This window comes from Periplaneta americana, chromosome 6 (genome assembly GCF_040183065.1).
Source record: "Periplaneta americana isolate PAMFEO1 chromosome 6, P.americana_PAMFEO1_priV1, whole genome shotgun sequence".
Classification (NCBI taxonomy): Eukaryota; Metazoa; Arthropoda; class Insecta; order Blattodea; family Blattidae; genus Periplaneta; species Periplaneta americana.
The window spans coordinates 65,535,806-65,556,913 of NC_091122.1; the positions used below are offsets into that span (position 1 = coordinate 65,535,806).

Here is a 21,108-nt window from a genome sequence, read left to right on the forward strand (position 1 = left end):
CTAGAAATCAGGCTAATCATTATCTTATAACATCACAAACTGCAGCAGCCTTTTCTTCTAATTTTTTCAATTTCAAGGAGGAAGGTATAACCTGTATCAAAATTATTACTGCAAGAAGATGCTGTCAAAATGAATAACCTCCTTGTTTATTGCTAACCCAAGCATGCCAATAAGCAGCTAGATTCATTCAAGCAAACTATCAATTAAAAAGATTTAAAACTTAGCACTTAAACCATTTCTTGCGCTATATGAAGATATGGTATAATAATGATGTGGGAATGTGAGGACAGAAATACCACAAGCAAACTTGCCTCAACATTACCTCTGTGCATTTCACTTGATCTCTTCAGAGTTAGAACTTGTTTGGAAAGTCAGTTCACTGAACTAACATTTGTTTCGCACATTTGCAGTTATTGAATGATTGACTTTAGCTGCTGTTTTTGTTTTTCTATAATAACCTTGTGTTTTATTGAAAGCTTAATTCCTTTGTTTTTCCAACATTTCTACATCAGTTTGGTTTTCTGTCTTTCTGAGTTGGATGGATGGATGGATTTCTTCGTTCCATTATATTCTTACATTTGCTTTATAGCATAGGCTAAAGAACATGTCAATTTTTATGTTTAACATATAAAATGCAAATATGAAATATGTACAGAATTAATACCTAATAACGATAATATTTTATACAATGCAATATGTTTACCATTTAATAGTATTAAAATATTTACACAGTACTGTGAAATGTCAAGAATTCATCTACAGAATAGAAAGTGAGAGATGTTAATTTTTTAGTTTTACCTTAAATAATGCAGGGTTTTGGCTATGATTCTTAATGTCTTCAGGAAGACTATTGAACATTTTTATCACCATGTAACGTACTCCCCTTTGATAGCATGATAAATTTGATGATGGCGTATGAAAATCATTCTTTCTGCGGGTATTTATACTATGTATGGCTGAATTAATTGGAAAATTTTCTTTATCACATAAGAGGAAATTTATTAAAGAGTATATGTACTGATTTGTTAAAGTCAGAATCTCTAATTTTTTTTTAAATAATCTACATGATTCTCTAACCTTTGCTCCAACTATTATTCTAATGGCTCTTTTTTATAATAAGAATATATTTTTACTATCTGCAGAATTTCCCCAAAATATTACTCAGTAGGACAATGAAATGAAAATAGGCAAACTATATTGTCTTTAAGATACTGCTGTTTAGAAATTGTAACGACCTAATTGCGAAGCATGCTGAGCTAAGTTTGGGGGTTATTTCTTTAATATGATTTTTCCAATTTAATGTATTATTAATATGCAAACCAAGAAATTTGGTTGTTGATGTTTCTAGTAGGGTATGAGCTTAGTTCTGCAAGTGATGTTGCTCTGTCTTTGCTTTAATTAAAGTTATTATTTACATTCTGTAAATTCTTTTGAATTGCATTAATTGTGCATTATTAGTTTATAATATCTGGTATCTTTATTTTTATATAACATTGATGTGATGCCATATTAGTGACGTAAACATAGATATTGTTGGACCATCGAATCTGTGCCCCTTCAGCGCTGTCGTCGTTCGTGGAAAAGTTAACACCTCTACTCACCCCATTCCACCCGTTTCTCTCCTACTACGTCAAACAGCAGGCCACGAACCTTGCCGAATAGGGATGTTGCCAAACTTCCATCAAACAGTGGCATGTCTCTTGAATATTGCTTATAATAATGTAAGGTTAATTATTACTTATTCATAATTTAATTTAAGTAGGTCTAATGACGCTGACTGACTTACGATTGTTTGCAGATAATTATATTATTACAGTGGATATTTATTGGTTAAATGGAAAGTACGCGAAGGGAATCTATTTCGTTTTTAAAGAGAAGTATTTTCGTCATAAATATTTCTCCTTCACCTCATTATCTTATTCCATCTTGTTTGCAGTACATGGTGGCTTATTTTCTTGAACTGTGTGATATTTTGCATTGTCCATCACCACAATGCAGTTGGGAGGTAAATTTCTTGTCAATTTCTTCAGGAGCCACTTCTGAAAGTTGGCGCTTTTCATTTCGTCGTGATAATCACCCGTTTTACTTTTTGACTTGAAAATAAGTAGTGCGCCATCAATAAAACCTTCGCTGCCTCCAGCATGAGTGATTATCAGCCGTTCGCCAGGACTGTCGTAAGACGTAACTCCAGAAACATCATCGCTTTGCCAGCATTTTTTAACAGTATAATGTGGATGTATCCATGTTGCGTCTAAATACACAATATACTTTCCTTCTCTGCGAAATTTCGCAATTTTTCTTAAATAACTGGCTCTCCATGCTACAATATAATTTCTTTCAATCAAAATACATCTTGTATTTCTACATTTTTTAAATCAAATCCCATGTCTCGAATCACTTTCTGTAGCGTTTCTCTCCCTCCATGGAAATTTATTGCTTCTCTCACAACCTTCAATAATTTCTCCAATGTCGGAACTTCTTTCTGCATGTATAAAATTCTTGTATCTTTCTTCTTAAAATACATCCGTCCATATCATCTACAAGAATTAAAGTTTCCCTCGGTCTGTTCTTTCCTGGTGACTCTAGCTTTTCATCTCCTGCACAGACTCCCTCTCTCTCCGATTTTCTTTATTGGGCGCTCTGACCTGCCTATATAAATTACATAAAAATGTTGTATTATATTAATATTAGTTAAGTAAGTAATTTTAATACGTAATCAATTGAAATAAAATAAGCCTCACCTGTGATCGCAGCTGCTCTTTCGTTGCCTAATTTATAGGAAACAAATATTGACCTGTTTGTTTCTCTTCATAGCAAAATGCTATTACTTGCTTAATAATATTTCTTTCACCACTCCGTGCTACAGTATTCATGTCGAGTTGACAACACTGGACTGCAAATGCAAATAAACTGTCCTGCAAGAAGGCTCAAAATTGTGAGTAGTGGGGGAGAGAAAGAGAGAGGGATAGAAAAGAGAGAAATAGGAATACAGGGAGAGAAATGAATTGCCGAGGCTGAAAAGGAATTAAGGTTCAGTTCGCATATCTTACGGGGGCACAGATCGGATGGTCGAACTATATATATATTGAGAATTCAAGAGTATGAATACTATTTAATATAATTGTTAAATACTGTATGTTTTTCAGCTCTTCAAGCAAGTGGATGGACATGAGATCAGTTGGGCTCTCGGAGCGGCTTTCCACATTTTACAAAATGGACTCTAGGATCCAGTTCATCATAATCATTATTTTTCTACAAAGTCATATATAGTACAGTGTTTCTCTACCTCTTGTGCCTTTAATATGCTAGTCGATTATAGAATACCGTATACTCATGAAATGGAGAGGTGATAGCACGTAGTATATAGGGATCATTTGATTCCTAACTAGATTGTTTGCTCATTCAGTAAAATCTCTCAGCTCTAATATTACATACAGAGCGTTTGCCTATGGGTGAGGCCAGGAAAGCAGCATGTACTGATACGCCGCTTTGTGCGCGCAGTTGTTGAGACACGCTCGACAATCAAGGTGGACAAGTTATCAGTTGTGAGCCAGCTGTTGCAGTATTTAACACGTACAGTGCAGTTTCTTGACACAGTTGCTTAAATATTCAGCATGTGTGTAAAATTTGTTAACAATGCAAAACTCAAAATTCACGCTTGAACAGAGAGTTTTTATGTATGATGCATATGCGAAAACAGAGTCATGTAGGGAGGTGCGTAGGCAATTTGAAGTGAAATATCCGGGTGCTCCAATTCAGGGTAGAGAAACTGTTAGACGTCTTGTTAACAAATTAAGGACAACAGGGTCGATAAATGCTACAATTCCTAAGAGAAAACAAAGAATATTGACAGGAGAAAAAATTGATGAAATTAGTGCATAATTTATTTACACGCTCTCCTAATAAATCTCTAAGATGTGTTTCACAGGAAGTTAGTGTTTCAAAAACATCAGTCTTTACTGCTGCTAAACTTTTAAAATTAAAACTCTACAGAGTATAGTATAGAAAGCGGAAGCTTACGGATAGATGATTCCCGCAAGCGACACCGCAGGCAGGCCGCTTTCCTGGCCCCACCCGTAGGCGAACGCTCTGTACAATTAGTATAAAATGCAAGAAATTTTAATTTTTCCAAACTTCTTTATTCTACAGATTTTTAACGACACTTTAAGAAGAGATTTAAAAATAATGAATTTGGAAGTCTTTAAAGCTATAAAATTGGTCTTGAATAAAGACTAATGCACTTGAGCAATATTGTTGCATTATATCATAATTTCGAGTATGCAGGTGGCTGTGTATGTGGCAAGTTTATGTTTAGCCTTTATATTGTCACCTCTAATATTGTCTATATTTGTCTGTCCTCCATATAAAAAGAAGTTGGCTGCATACAAAGCCATGCCTTGACAACTTCGCAAACCTCATGTTTTGAGTACGAAAAATCGGCTCTTCAGTGCATTTCTCAAGAGTAAAGTGTGAAAATCGCAAGGCAACAGGACAGTTTTATGAGTTGACATTCTAACTGAAGTACTATAGTGTGTCTTGGCTCTGATTTTTGATACGTGGCCAGGCATGGTTGTGCAACAGGTTGATACTCCAGGACGACAGTCTGCCTGTACTTTTTATGTTTTATTGGCTGTGCAAAGTTTTTCAAGAATGTTACAATTTTTTACATCTGAGGAATGGTTTCGCACACAGCTAACTTCTTTCTATGCTAAGGGCATACTGAAACTAGTAGAGCATTTGAACATATGACTAAACATTGCAGATGCTTATGTATGAGCTGAAATGTCAACCATGCCATATGTGTATACGACGTTATGATGCTGTGAAACATGAATGAAAAGTGAGCTGGACGACCATTACATATATTTGCACAATCTTTTGTCAGTTTAGTAAATGAAGGATTAGGGAGATTCTGTGTTATTGCTTTTACACTGTTATCTCATAATATAAGTCACAGCATAACGTTTGGAATTAGATGTTATAGGCTAATGGAATTTTTGTTCACATAAACATAAATAGATATACAACGAAAGTTAGTGATCATTTAATAGTCTTGATATTAAATTTGGAAAGGTTGAGGGTCTATTACACTTCCGTTAGATTATGTACCCTAAGTTTATCAACGTCCAGCGCTGTGGCGTCGTGGTCTGAGGCATCCTGCCTAGGACTCTCATTACAGAATGCACGCTGGTTCGAGTCCTCATGGGGAAGAAATTTTCTCATGAAATTTCGACCAGTGTATGGGACTGGTGCCCACTCAGCATCGTGGTACACTTGGGGAGCTACGATAGGTAGTGAAATCCAGTTACGGAAGCCAGCTATAATGGTTGGGGGGATCATCATGCTAACCACACGATACCTCCATTCTGGTTGAATGATCGTCCTCCTCTGCTTCAGCATGTGGACGTGAGACCAGCAGCCAGCTGGTCGGTCATGGTCCCTCATGGGCTGTCATGTCTCGGATTATTATTATTAAGTTTATCAATGGTGCTTCCAGAAAAATAGTAGTTGGCTTAGCTTTGATATATCAGACGTAGTCTCTTTCTCTATTATAGTCAATCAGAGATGATTAGAATTGCCACCACACACCATGCAATATCTAAAAGTAGGGCTGACAGTACAATACCATTCAGAATTGTGATACTGGTATTTCGATAGTTTTAATGTATGAAGTCGGAATTTAAGTTTTGCTTAAGCACTGTTTATACAAAGTAAAGTGAACACTTTAGAAATATATGAAACCAAGACTATTGTCATTTTAACTGGTTCTATTGGTGATACGTGGGCTAGTTAATGGCAGAGAAACACTACTATTTATAGTGTTCAATATAATGTCTGTATGAAATTAGATCTGAGTTTTACAACATTTTCATATTTATGTTATATTTGTATTCAGTAACTAATGATTTATTTTCGATTTTATGACTTTCATGTGAATGTCAGAAAGATATATTTTTAACTAGCACCCAGGAGTATCTGGCTTTTTTTGGAAATACTGTTACCTGATTATAAAAAAGAAAAGACCACTGTCAACACTGCCGAGGATCTCTGGATATTTGTATTGTAAGCCCTATCTTACACTGTGCTTACAGGAAATGTAGATTGATTGTTTGCTTTCACAAGAATTCTGCAATTTATACCATGTTTGCAAAATAGTAACATCAGTTATTCTTTCCTGTATATTATACTGCTATGTTAATAGATTTCCATTTTTCGAGTCTTCATATTCACCTTCACAGAATGTATTGAACATAAGTTCAGTAGTGCCTGAGCTGGCTGTGCAAATAGATGCACCTTTCTTGCTTCATAAGTAGGGGGTGGATGTTGATGACCTAAAAATCTACTTAAAATGATCATTAAAATGCCCTTAAACTAATGGAAAAATAACATAAAATTAAAAAAAAAAAAACATTTAAATATTATTCACCTTACTTGCACCACAACTTCTTAAAAATTATTCACTTTGTTTCAATGACTGCCCTGCAAATCTCGGATAGAGGAGGCAACATTCTGGAATTTGGCTAAGATAAAGGAAAAGAACATCCAACAAAATGAAGGTTTTAAGGGAAAACTATAGATTTTAATGAGGGTTTACAGTGTGTTTCAATCAGGGGTAATCCATGTCAGTGCCTTCATTCTCCATCTCCTCCTCTTTCCGTGCTTCACTTTTGTTACCAGATCTTCCAGATGAGGGAGTGTGAATTGTGGGCCCAGCATGCATTCTTGCAATCCTTGTGTTAAAAATACTGTCTACTACAGTAGACATCCCTTTCGAACCATGTTGAGGACACAACATCCTGTCCAGGACATGGTGAAAGTTTCCCCCCTTCCAAACATAAATTCTAAAGACACCCTCGTATCGACTAAAGAACAGTAGCAGTCAAAGTCTCCACTTAAACCAAGCTGCTGTTAAGCATTTTATATTACTTCCGTTGTGTGAAGTGAAGCCTTCAGAGGAATGAGGGATGGACTTTAGAGTCTGTTCCAAACTATAAAACTCAAACTTTACTATTATTCACTTATTCAGTAGGTAATTACTACTGACCTATTTGGTTAGAAAATGATTTAACAGACCTGTCGGTAAAGAAGAAAGTAAAATGCATTCCAAATGATCTAAAAGTTCTTCAAAGTATTAAAAATGCCGAAAAATAAATAAATAAAAATGACCGATTAGTTCAAAAACGTCAAAAAATGCAAAATAAGAAATTACTTTTTTACGTTGATATTAACATAGAAAGGATTTCTATATTACTAGGCATCATCCTAATGTGAAAAATAAGATGACTTTTCATCAACATCCGCCCCCTATTAATAAGTAAAGAATTACAATGATTAATACTGAACAACATTGTTGAGATATATTCTCGTTCATCTTTGAAAAAGAATGCAAGTTGACAACTAGAGAGACAAAATGTAAGCCTGCTTCGTGTCACCCCATCACGAGTAACATTTGAACATACTATTTATTTTATATTTACTTCATTGACATTCTCCGTTATCTGCTACCTGCTACATAGGGCAACAAATTACAAATCCCACATCTACAATCATTCTTAAAATCTGTTGAGTTCAGTGTTCATCATTGGATTTCATCAATTAATTATAAACAGTTTCTGATAAGAATCCTGCTGAATTTAAGAAAACTTTATGAAAAAGCAATGCCATTGATAGCTCGTCAGTGAATTAAAAATATGCCTATTGTATTACTCATTTCACACAGCTTGTCACCCTCGAAATTTATATTGAGTTTTGACAGGAAGAATCTACTCTTTTTAGCAATAATGATATAGCTGAAGTCATGCCAGGTAGAATTGTTGTGTAGTAGTTCATCTTCAGACTTTCCATGTCACATTATAGTTGCCCACACAGTCCTAATTACACAATTAAATAAGGCACAACATTTATATTCTTGCTTTGACCTATTATGCAAGATTTTTCCAATTTACATCTTGTAAGACGTAGTGTATCAAGGTGAACCATATTTAGCTTATTCTCATTTCTCTATACACATAAATACAGTTTATAAACTCTCCAGTAACTTCGTGTTAAAGAAATTCAACTAAAAATATTATACTTCTACAATATTAATACACATTTATCACGCAGATATATTTAAACAAGTTTTACATTCTCATATACATGCTATAGAACGTTTAACATGCAGAAATATTTAAAGAATGTTTACATTCTCACATATATGTTGTAGAACATTTGCCATACAGAAGTATTTGAAGAAGGTTTACACTTTCATATATTATAGAACATTTACCATACAGAAATATTTAAAGAAAGTTCACTCTCTCATTTACATATTGTAGAAGTAAGTGTATGAATTAACGCAAGGATTTGTTTCCTATACTAAGTAAATAATAAGTGCTTTTGGATTAAGAGATATCATTTGTATATGAAGGGTACACGGGAATAACGATCAAGGTCCATTTTAGAAAGTTTCGAGAAAAACGAATTTTAAAGTTTAAGCACTTAATAATTTCTTATGTGTGTATTTAATAGAAATTGACATAGTGGAATGTCAAGAACGATGATTTCTTATTACTAGCTAGACCACATGATAGTACTTCTTTTCCACTATAAGATAGCATTATTAACTCAATTTCGATTTTTGATGGACCTTGATCGTTTTTCCCGTGTACCCTTCATATGGTAGTTACACGGGACATCTCATTTAACGTGTTTCTGAGAAGAGTGAATTGTTATACTAGATTGAACAACTTCAGACTGAAGAAGTATGATTCCATATGGGTGTACAATTACTTATCTCTGTGAGTCACTTTCTTGTGAAATAAATACGTACATACATATAGTAGGATTTTTCAAAGGATCCCCAGTCAGTCTCTCTTGTTGCTAGAAGAACTTAGCCGCATGGTTCATCCCGGTCATTAAGGGACGCATGCGGAAATTTCTAGGCGTCCAGTTGTCACATTTTACATTGATTTCGCCACATGGGTATGAAACAATCGTATATTTATTTCTATACAACAAATTGTACTTTCATTCAATCACAAATTAATGAATGGATAATTTTGAGTTACTGTGTGTATAAGGATCCATTTATAGAGCCATTGTACGGTCAACTTAATGTACAGTAGAACCACTATTATCCGTGTTAATGAAGGAGGTGGGCTGAACAGTTATTCGAAAAAATCGGATAATCTGTACCATAAAAGATCTTCGTAAATTTAGTGAGTATGCTTACACGCTCATAAGCTCCTCTATGGTCTTGTATTGAATACACTAGGTAGTGGATCAGAACTTCACTGATTTAAGTCTGGTTGTTAACAACGGGTTGTTACGTTTCAAGGAAACTCATAATGACTGTCTGTCGGAATATAGGAAGAGTGGACGTTTCATGTTGCAGATTTACGCACTTTATACACTTTATCCTTGATTTTTATTAAATTGCATACAGTTGTGATTCTAATCTCGTATTCTGAGATGAGCCACAGTTTCTCGTTCCCCAAACCACTCTATTTGCACTTTTTGATACTTAGTACAACACGATATAGAAGTTATACAGTACAACAACTCGAACAGTAGACCATACTGTGTAAGAGTGAAGTCTTGTAATAATCCTCTCTCGAAAAAATAATGTGCTGATATAATGTACAGAACTTCATTAACGTTGTCACATACTTATATTTATATGTGTATATTATATTTATATTTATATATACTTATATGTGTTCGTCCATGGTCTGGAATTTAGGTTAAGTTTAGATTTAAGACCTCTCCTGGCACCACATTATCATAATCATCCTATCGCATCATCAGGGTAATGTAACTCCGCCTTCCAGGCGCCCCAACCTCAGAAGTGGGTTACAATTAAGCCACAGCCAGGAGAGAAAACCAGAAATGTCGAAAAGACAACCTGGTGGCATTGGATTAAAAAATATATATATAATTTTCTGTAGAAAAAAGAAGCAAGAGGAAGACAGTCGGATAATCCGACAGTCGGTTAATAGGGTGACAGATAATCGGGGTTCTACTGTATTTTCATATAATAATAATAATAATAATAATAATAATAATAATGAAAAGTAACACTGAAAGAAGATAATGTCAATTTGTATTTCGTGTTTAAATCCACAGTGAAACCTAAAGTGGTATGTAATATCACAGCATTTTGCTTCTCTTACCTCTATTCATTGTCACTCTCTCCTAAATGAATCACAAATCTCTCTTGGTTACTGTCCCTGTCGTCCTTCATGTAATTAATTCTCTTCTGTTTTAATTGCATGTTGAATACAGGAGGACCAATTATGGGGACCGAGTATTGCAGCTCCATTACACAGAAGTTAAGACACTAGACTCAAGTCGGGGTAATATTGTTTTTCCTAACATAAGACTTTTTAGTTGATGCCAAATCATTTCCAAAGGATTTAGAATGCAGTGGTACGGAGGAAGTCATAACACTTCATGTCCATATGAGGCTGCGAGCTTCTCCACTGCATATTTGTTACTAATATTGACTGATTTGATTTCCTGCAACATAACTGTCTTGATGGGTATGGGATTGGACACGTTAATATTAGACTATTGTGCCTCATAAGTTAATTATGTCTTTAACATTGCTGTTCATCTATCATTGCTATCTTGGAGTTGTAAAAAACTAAGTAATTTACAATATACTCTACAAAACAGTTGTAATAATAATAATAATAATAATAATAATAATAATAATAATAATAATAATAAAATTATAGAAGACTTTCAAACAGTGAACAAAAACACTTGTGAATTGTTTGAACATGTTAAGAAAGACTGCAGTTAGTGTTAGCATTCAGGCGAGAATTGGCAATATTTATGTTTACCTCAGAAAGCGGAAACAGAGATTACCCCATCCCCCGAGTGGACAGAAAAGGTTGGGGGACCATCTTACTTCAAAAGGCAACCGCTCTGCATGCTGTAGCCTCTGTTTTTAACTGGGGATGCATAGAATGATCCTACTATACATACATACATGGTTATGAAGAAGAACAGTAACTTACAAGAATATGGAAAAAATATAGAAATAAATGTAAAACATACAGTATTTTAACTGAAAAAGGAAAGATGGGTAATAATGGTTATTGTAAAAAAAAAACAATTTAAAAAAATGTTGCACTTTCCTTTATATTTTTCTTCATCTTCTTGTTATTATGTGTCTGGTTATAAACAAATTTTATAATATCCACAAAGATCCGTAACTTACAAAGATGAAATTATAGACTTCCCCCCCCCCCCCCCCATTTTATTCAGAATTAAAATTTCAAAAGAAGAATTGGTCAAATGTTACTAAACACTTCAAATATTTATAAGACTTGCATGTAATAAGACAATGACATTATATTAAAAAAATAAATGAGTTCTAAATCCTGACTTGTCAAAGGCATGTTGTAAAACTTCATTGCTCAGGCACACAATAAATGAGATGATCTGTATAACTCATGAAAAGAAAGAAATATAAGTGTAACAGGTACCAATAAGAAGAGTGTCCTGTGTGTTATGTGACATGGAATTTTTTCTTCTTCTCTTTTTTTTTTTTTTCTTCCATTATAATTGCATGGCGCAGAATATTAAAATGGAGATAAATTGTTGCCAACCAGCATGTTTGGCAGCATTACCAGTTGGAAGTATAGGAGGGCATAAAGGGTCCCACAACAACACAAGGCCTTGCAGTAATACAGTTCGGTAAAATTACAGGCCAGGCTTGCTACGTGATTCATTACAGTGTATACAGCAGGCCCGTTTTATATTCATTTAACTATTCTGTGCTGTATAATAGTAGAAAATATTTTCTGAAAATTATGTTGTGGGGTATAAATATATTTGAGAAAATTTATACTAGTTTAGAATGTTTTTGCCACTTCATTGTAAAGTATTATATAATTCTATATCTGAACATAGTTTCTGTGGAAAGTTGAGTTAATTTATCATTGCATGTTTATCTTTATAAATTGGTTATTTTGAGAGAAATGTTTGTGCAGTGGTGTAAAAACATATTTCAAACAAATACTACCATAAACTAAAAGTCAGCATCCCCTGGAATAAAACTTAATGTACATTATGTCGTTTTTCCTTTTCCAGTATATATTAAATCCTTACTAATTAACACATCTTCCTCCCTCCAGAAAGTACATAGCACCCTCTAGAAACATTTGAATGTCGTTCTGCACAATGCTAGTACACCAGATCTCAAATGTTTGATGCTCTGTATCTTAAATTCAAGATTTTTGTAATTAAGTTCTTGTTCCAGAGAATGCCTCAATTGGAGGCCAATGTAGTGAAATTGTATACACCTAACATTTTTGCTAATAATTTAAAATTAGCTACTGTTATCTTTTGGGTGTTAAAATTCAGTGTGTCATCTGCCATTATATGACATACATGCAATATTTTTAAAGAAATATCAAAGTATAATCTTAAAACATTAGACCACGAAGAGGGATTTTGTTGTGGCCAAAAATGGCTTTAGTTTAGAACTGGTTTCCAATAACAGATGTACCATAGTCCAAAGTATGTGTTTATCTCATATGTGAAAAAGTCAATCATTGGTGTCCATACATAATTTCTAAGATTGCTGTTTGTAGCCTATTTGCTGATAAATTCATAAAAACTGTGACAGAGTAGCGCAAAATTTTCAAACATATCGAGATATACCGCACCATTCACTGTGTTCTCTATGAAGAAAAAAGGTCCGATCACTTCTGAACTGATTAATCCACACCAGACATTTAACTTCCGTGGACTTTGCTGCACGAATGGCTTTGACATTTTCATCTGATGTTCTCTTCCTACCATTGCCACCATGTCGCTGAAAGTCTCCATTTTCTAGCAAATGTTTGTGCCACTGAACAATGGTATGGCTATCAGAAGCTGCACGGCCGTATTTTTCATGAAATCTCCGCTGAACTGTAACTGAAAACTTAAACTCTGCTACCCAGTAACAGCTCTGCACTTTTTCTTGCGGTGTGAATGAAGCCATTTTGGAAAACAATCTGTGTACACACAACAATAGGAATAACAAGTTCATCAATTTCACGAAATACATTTTAGTGCAAGCTGGCTATATGTAACTTATTGATGTCTAGTTAGTTCATTTCTTTATCGGTAAGTTTCATTTCGGACACGTGTACTTATATTTGATAATGGAAAACAAATCTCTTAAATAAAAAGAAGTAAATCCTTATGAACTATTACAATATCAAAATTGTCATATCTGATCTTCAGTCCATTGTAAAAATTATGATGATAATATTATGTTATTTTGTCACACACTATTGGTTTCTGAGACAGAATTCGAGCATAATATCTTGTATTTAGTTTATAGAATGAATTTTATTGACTTCTAATTTTTACTGCCATTTGTGAGTGCTTAGAACATTCTCATTGTTCCTAGAAACTACTTTAATCTACTTTATCATCATCTTACAAATGAGAAACACTGTGCTTGGTAAAGATAATTCCTTTTCAGAAGTAGTTATAAGATTAATTGCATCTTTCTCAGTAGTGAGGTTGTACTATGAATGTTACATACTTCTCACTGTATTTAGATTGGAAACATGTTATTGTGCATTTGTAAATAAGGTGATTGTTATTCCTCCAAAACTTAACACAAATCTAAATTTAATTTCTCGTAACACAAAATACTTCGTTTATTATTAAAGAATACTTTTATATTATATATGTTGCTGTAAAACGAATGATTGAAGAAGAAAGGAGCCCCTATTACAGAAACGTGAAGACTTTTTTTGCCAATTTAATAGAATAAAAGACAAAATTATTTATGCTTAAAAGCATCCAAAATTTAAATAACGAATAATATTTGCAATGAAATAGGTTGTGTAGAAACATAAGCATTAAAATAATCTTTCAAATTCTGTCTTTGAGCTTAAATTATTATATATTTAATTTTAAGTTAACATTTTATTTTTATATACATTTATAGTATCTAATTGACTTTCTTCCCTCATGCAATTCTCACAAAGAAAAGAAGCATAGAAGGTATTAGGTTTTTATTAACAATTTATACATGACTAAACTGTCAAAATTGATCTAAATGATGAAGAAAGCAATGGTGACTTGTTTGCACGGGGTGTAGATTGGATTTTGTACTTTTTCTTAACCTCCCAGAAGTATGACTATCTATCATCCAAGATGGAGTTCGTAAACTAAAAGTAAATTTCGGTTTTCTTGATTCTCTCTTCCACCACTAGATGAACAGCATTCATCCTGTACCAGTATTCCTGTTACACATTTTTAACTGATGTACTATATCCTGCTTATTTTCACTGGTGTTTTATTCTACTACACTGTCTTTCCATGTCCCATTCTATAGTGTGAGTCATAATTTACTCCAGGATTTCGTGATATCACTGCACAGTAACGATTAAGGACAGGGTAAAATAGTGAATGTCGATGTAATGAGAAAAGTTCAGAATTTGTCTACCTCTGAGATAGCTGTGGTAATCCAGTCTCACAATTCCTGTAAGTCTCAGAGCAAAGACAGCATGTACACAGTGTCTTTAACAAATTCCCACCGGAAAAATTTCAAGGAAGTTTAAGTCCAGTGCTTAAGGAGGCCAGGTGAGAAGTGATCGATTGTCATTAGATGCATGTCCACTCCACCTGATTGACTTCATGGAGCTATGTTGAAAGGCATCTCTTATTTGATCGATTGTTTCCTCACTAGGACCTGGTTTCCCATGGCGTTAGACATGCACACACATCCTGTGTTCTCGAATTTTTAGTACCACTGGTGTATTGTTTTGTCTGTAGGTATATCCTTGTGAAATCTAGCACGAAAATGTCGCTGCACCGCGATAATGGAGTTGCTCCTCTTGAGCTCCAAAACGGAGTAAGCCTTCTCACCACCTGTCTACATCCGACTGTAGCCATAACTTCAATTTCTTTTGCATTCAAGACCGCACAAACACATTGTTGTATCAGAGTATCATAATATAATGCAACAATACTTGAAACTTTCTCTTTAGAACAACATGCATTGCATATTTGTCGCCTCTCCCCCCCCCCCCTCCCGTGGTCTAGGAATAAAGCACTCTCCTCTAGACCCAAGGGTTGTGGGTTTAAAATCATCTGGGTCAATAGATTTTTCAGGACACAAAAATCCTGGGCACAAGTCCTCCAGGAGGGACTTTAAGCTGTGTGTTCCATGTCATAGTTTTTGGCACTTTAAAGACCTCCAAGCCTAAATTAGAGCTTCTGGACTAAATTTCTCCTCTCTCGCGTCCTAGTAATACCTTAGTTGCGTTCTAGGTGGCATTTGAGACATTTATCCCTCTGCTCTCTGTCGGCAAATAAGTATACCTAAATTTCTTGTAGGTATTGAAATCTCTGCTAGGGGGATACTTATTTTTTGACTCCAGAACTATGGGTTAAATGACTGAATTGCAATGTTGTGTCTATTACATTGTTAGGGTTGGCCAAAATCCTAGAATAAATTATGACTCACAGTGTATTTTTTGTTATATAGTTATTTTATTCATATAATACAGTATTGTAACTCTCATATGCTCTTTCTTTTGCCCATAGACTCCGCAACCGCAGAAGTTTCGTTGATCAGTCAAGCAGATTAGCTATTTAAAATGATCCCAATGAGTGGGAACCCCTTCTTACCTCAGTTTTTGATCGCCTGAAGTCAGAGTCAGTCTTTGAAATGTATTTCCTTTTTCATAACCAGCAATGGAAAAAAAATCCAGTCTACACTTCGTTCTAAACTGTCAAAAGAATTATAAAATAACTGTTTACATCTTATTTGTAATTTTACAAAGAATAACGAAATATCTTGTTTGAAGACATTACTTTTATAGCAAATATTACACACTGGTCTTCCACTGCAGCGCTGGTTGCTGTTGAGAGTGTAATGTGATGTTACATATTGTGTAAAGTGCCTTAGGAAGATGTAAGGTAGAAATGGTAATTTTATTTCAGAATTGTTATATAGTTTATAACTGGAAACTTTGAGAGATTGTATTGTAAATATTACTTTCATGTATAAGTTCTTTTTCGTAATTTCGTTATTGGAAGTGAATTCTTTGTCAATCCAATCATTGTGATCGGAATATAAGAGATTATGTGACTTGTATTTTCATGGAGTGATGTCTGTTTTATTTAAAATGCAATTATCATCAATTTTATATGTAATATGGTAATATAAGTTGATATCCTTCTGGTTAATCGGTATTTGTTTTTATTTCGACATTGAATTTAACCTAGAATATTTCCTCTTTCTTGCAGTTTTATGAAAATTAAACTTTATTACTGCAACTGATTATTTTTAAAATATCATTTACCAAAGTGCGTAGTTATTTTAAGTGGTTCAACTTCGACTATACAAGCAATACCAACTAATAATTTTCCTATCTCCAGTAAAGTGTTAGGAATAAAAAAGATTATCAGATTATTGTTTAAACAAAATAAAACTATCCATCTTCACTGGATACCCTATCATTGTGGGATCCATGGTAATGATCTTTTGGCAAAGAAGGGCACCAAAATTTTACAGAAACCAAATCAAACTTTACCCTAGCATTCTGCAAAAATTATAATTAAAAGAAATTTCCAAAAAACTGTTGGAGCATTTCAAAATTCAAAGTAATGACAAATCATGAGCAACTAAATAAATACTTAATTCCCGAACACCCAAGATTTGATGCTGTAGCAACATTTAGATTGTTAACAGGTTACGACTATTTGGCTGCACATCTTAATAAAATTGGAATCTTCAACTTTCCAAATTGTATCCTGTGTCATGAAGACAATTCTACAATGAATAAGGATCACCCTTCGAGTTGTTTAGCTCTCAAGACGTCACCTACAAGAATGCTGGCTGGACCTTATTGGGAAGCAAGAAAGCAAATGGAATGTATCCAAGCATTTGGGCGTTAGATTACCATTACTACTGTTTCTAATAAGCAACTCATTTATAGCGACATTTAGCAACTAAGAATTTATGTACACTAGTGTCCAAAAGTTAAGCATAATTAATAAAACAGAGAAATTAAAGGGAACATGGTGAGCAATCGCTATAAAACTTTATCACAATATGTGCCGCATCGTACTTGTGCTCTGTACATAGGGAGGGGATACCCCAACCTCTGCCTCCCCTCGGAATAAACAAATGTTTTGAAGGTAAGCAAACAGACCCAGTGCGGCTCATTCATTCTTGTTCTCTAGTTGTGAACAGAGGGTAGTTTCTTATCACAGTGTATACAGGATAGCACCAACATGCCACAAAGACGCCAACTGGACCCTGTTTTGAAGGGTGGAATAATCGATGTCTGGAAGCAGGTCAGACATAGACCGAAGTTTCTCGAGCCCTGAATATGGCATTAAGTGTCATTTCCAGGCTTTGGCGATGGTTCGAAGACATAGGAAATACTCGTTGTATGCCTGTACAAGGTCGCCCATGGGTCACAATGCCGCAAGAGGACCGATATTTGACTTTAACAGCACGAAGTAATCGGACGACGCATGCAAGACAACTGTCTTCTGAGCTTGCAGCCACCTCAGGCATTCGAGTTTCCAGGCAAAGTGTATACAGGAGGCTCAGGGCAGGCGGTCTCTATGCCAGACGACCAACAGTATGTGTCCAACTCACTCGAGTACACAAAAGGAACTGTTTACAGTGGAGTCGGCAACATCAACATTGGACCTTGAACGAATGGAGGAACGTACTGTTTACAAACGAGTCCAGATTCAGTTTGACCAATGATTCCCGTCGCACACTAATCTGGAGAGAACGTGGAACCCTGTTTCATCCCACAAAAATCGTGGAAAAACGCCCATTTTGTGGTGGTGGCGTACTTGTGTGGGCAGGGATAATGTTCAATGGACGTACAGATCTGCACATCTTCGCAGCTGTTCTGTGAATGCCCAGAGGTACAGAGACGAGGTATTGGAACGACATGTGCGACTTTTCAGATGTGCAAACTTCATCTTTATCCCTTCAGTACTCGCGTGGATTACAATAGTAATCCACTGATATTTAATCCTGTATTACGTCACCGCCTGCAGCACTGCGTAGCTGAGCGTCAATGCAATTTCTCGTCACAGTCTAAGTGAGGCATTACTGGTGTTTAGACGTATTTGTCGCAACGCTTTGGAAAGTTATACGGAGTTTTATCAAGTTATACGCAGTTTTTCCGAGTGGATTACCATTGTAATCCACGCGAGTACTGACGTCAGTTTCTTACTCAGGTAAGTGAAATAGTTTTTATATGGTTATGAGTGATGCAATGCAGGAACTTTATGAAAAAAGTGTGTGATATTGTTCCATCCTCTTTGTAGTTGGCTCCAATGGGCACGGAAAATACAAGCAATATTTGCAAGTGGCTAGATGAAGATCTGGATGTTGGCATTGAAAATGAAAGTGATGATGAAAGCAACAAAGAAGATCTTTTGAATGAAGTTCACGATTCTAATTCAGAACAAGACAATGAGGAGGAGGATGATGATTATGGTGATGGTGATGAAAGACTAATGTCTATAAATGATGGAAACTGCTATACGGGAAGAGACAACACTACAATTTGGCAGGAAGAACCAGTATCTCTACGAGGGAGAAGAAGAGCACAAAATATAGTGATTCATTTACCGGGCCCTAAAAGAGCTGCAAAAAATGCGCGGACACACACAGAGTGTTTTGACTGCTTTATTGATCAGACAATAATCAATGTAATAGTAAGGTGTACTAATATTTATATTGAAAAAGTGAAGCGTAATTACGGACGTGACAGAGATTGCAAATTAACAAATGACGTTGAAATTCGAACACTCTTAGGTATTTTGTATCTTGCTGGTGCTTTGAAATCGGGAAGACTGAACGTAAGAGAACTATGGGATAAAAATGGCACAGGTATAGAGTCAATTTACCTGACTATGACCTACAATAGATTCCAATTTTTGTTACGATGTCTACGCTTTGATAACATTCATGACAGGCAGGAAAGGAAAGAAATTGATAAACTGGCTGCTGTACGTGAAGTGTTCGAGTTATTTGTTCAGAATTCACAAAGGTGCTACATTCCAAGCGAATATGTAACTATAGACGAGCAGTTGGTTGCATTCAGAGGACGATGTCCCATGAAAGTGTATATACCTACTAAACCAGCAAAATATGGGATCAAAATTTTTGCTATGGTGGATGTGAAAACATATTACACTCATAACTTGGAAATTTATGCTGGTATTCAACCAGATGGTCCATTTCACCAAAGTAACAGTGCACATGCAGTGGTGAAGAGGCTGGTTCATCCCATCAAAGGAACAGGAAGAAATGTGACCACCGATAACTGGTTCACGAGCATACCTCTGTGTTTAGATCTTCTAGAAAATGACAAAATTACACTTGTAGGAACCTTGAAAAAAAACAAAAGAGAAATCCCTCCTCATTTCACAACTACTCAAGACAGGGAAGTTAACAGTACATTGGATTCAATGAAAACTGCACAATTATTTCGTATGTACCGAAGAAAAACAAAACAGTGTTAGCATTATCAACCATGCATTATGATAAGGCAATGGATGAGGAAACAGGAGGAAGCCAGAAGCCTGAAATAATATCTTTTTATAATAGAACTAAATGTGCTGTGGATGTCCTGGACCAGTTATGCTCAGCCTATGATGTAAGCAGAAATTCACGCCGCTGGCCTCTGACTATTTTCTTTGACTTACTGAACATAGCAGGTGTCAATGCTCTTGTTGTTTATTCTGAAAACAAACAAAAAATTCTACGGAAAAACTTCCTAAAAACCCTTGCTCTGGACCTAATGAAGCCACTAATTTCCGAGCGTATCACCCAACAGACAATTCCAAGAGAAATAAAGAGAAGAGGAGAGCAACTGTTAGGCATTCCACAAACAGGTCAAGAAGAAGGAACACGGCCAGAAGGTATTGGTAGGTGCTACATGTGTGGTAGAACGAGAAACAAGAGCACAAGACAATCTTGTTCCCAGTGCTTGAAGAGAATTTGTCCTACTCATTCAGATGTAATTTGTTTGAACTGTGTAGAAGAAATGCATAGGCCTACTCAGATAATTGAATCAGATGTAGATTAGACTCACGTGTGTAAAGTGTGAAATGCAAACATAAACATGAAAGTGCATCAATATCCTTCTTACAATACACAAAAACATCTGTAAAATATTACAAGTGAAGTGAGAATGATTGTTACATCCCTGAATTTTTTCATTGCTACACCCCTGAGTGAGGTATTCGGTTATCAAATATGACGTAAGTAAGGTCAGCAGTAGTGAACTTGCGTTTCCCGTGGGAGAGATTAAGAGAGATCAAGAGTTCAGATGACCTTCAAACATCGAGTGAGCAACAATGCTAGATAACCTACATAATTATGATGATAGTGAACTAACTCATAACTATGATGCAACAATAAATTATGACTCAAAGACACGACCAGTGTTGAAATATTATGCAAACATGTCACTTGAATGCAATTTGTGTACTATCTATTTCATTATTAATATTTATATTTAATACGTTCCGTTATGCGTACCATATCTATTCTTATTACTGTAATAACTGAAAACAATATATTTCTTAACATTTAAATCTAATTCCAATGTTTAAACCTTGTCTGTAAACAAAAACAAATGTGGATTACCATTGTAATCCAGGTGAGTACTGGCGTTACGGAATTTAACGCGACTAACGAAGGGTTATGGACGATAATGCACGTCCGCATAGAGCCAACCTGGTGGACGAGTATCTTGAGGGAGAAGACATCCAGCGCATGGACTGGCCAGCGATGTCCCCGGATCTGAACCCTATACAGCATGCCTGGGATGCATTAGGAAGACGAATTGCAGCCCGCCAGCCACTACCGAGGACACTTCCAGCTCTCCGCAACGCTCTTCATCAGGAATGGGAACAGCTGCCTGCAGAGCTCTTGAACCACCTGATAGAGGGCATGCCACAACGCTGCGACACCTGTGTAGCTATGAGGGGTAACCACACCTCATATTAACCGCTCAGCACCATCATTGTTCTGGTCAGATTTTGTACCGTAATTGTGTAAAATGTGTCCCTAGGCCACAATAAAACATTTGTTGATATGTATTACTCTGCTGCGTA

The 21,108-nt window shown here is 35.4% G+C and overlaps 1 protein-coding gene across 3 annotated transcripts in view; it reads left to right on the top strand.

Moving 5' to 3' along the window:
- The window catches only part of NTPase (ectonucleoside triphosphate diphosphohydrolase NTPase), a 53,670-nt gene extending 37,476 nt beyond the window's left edge, over positions 1 to 16,194 (top strand). For all 3 annotated transcript variants that reach the window (XM_069828249.1, XM_069828250.1, XM_069828251.1), the window contains exon 12: positions 3,147 to 16,194. In XM_069828249.1, coding sequence (XP_069684350.1) covers positions 3,147 to 3,224 — 78 coding nt within the window. In that variant the 3' untranslated portion in view covers positions 3,225 to 16,194. The remainder of the gene's footprint in view (positions 1 to 3,146) is intronic.
- The last annotated feature ends 4,914 nt before the right edge of the window (positions 16,195 to 21,108 follow it).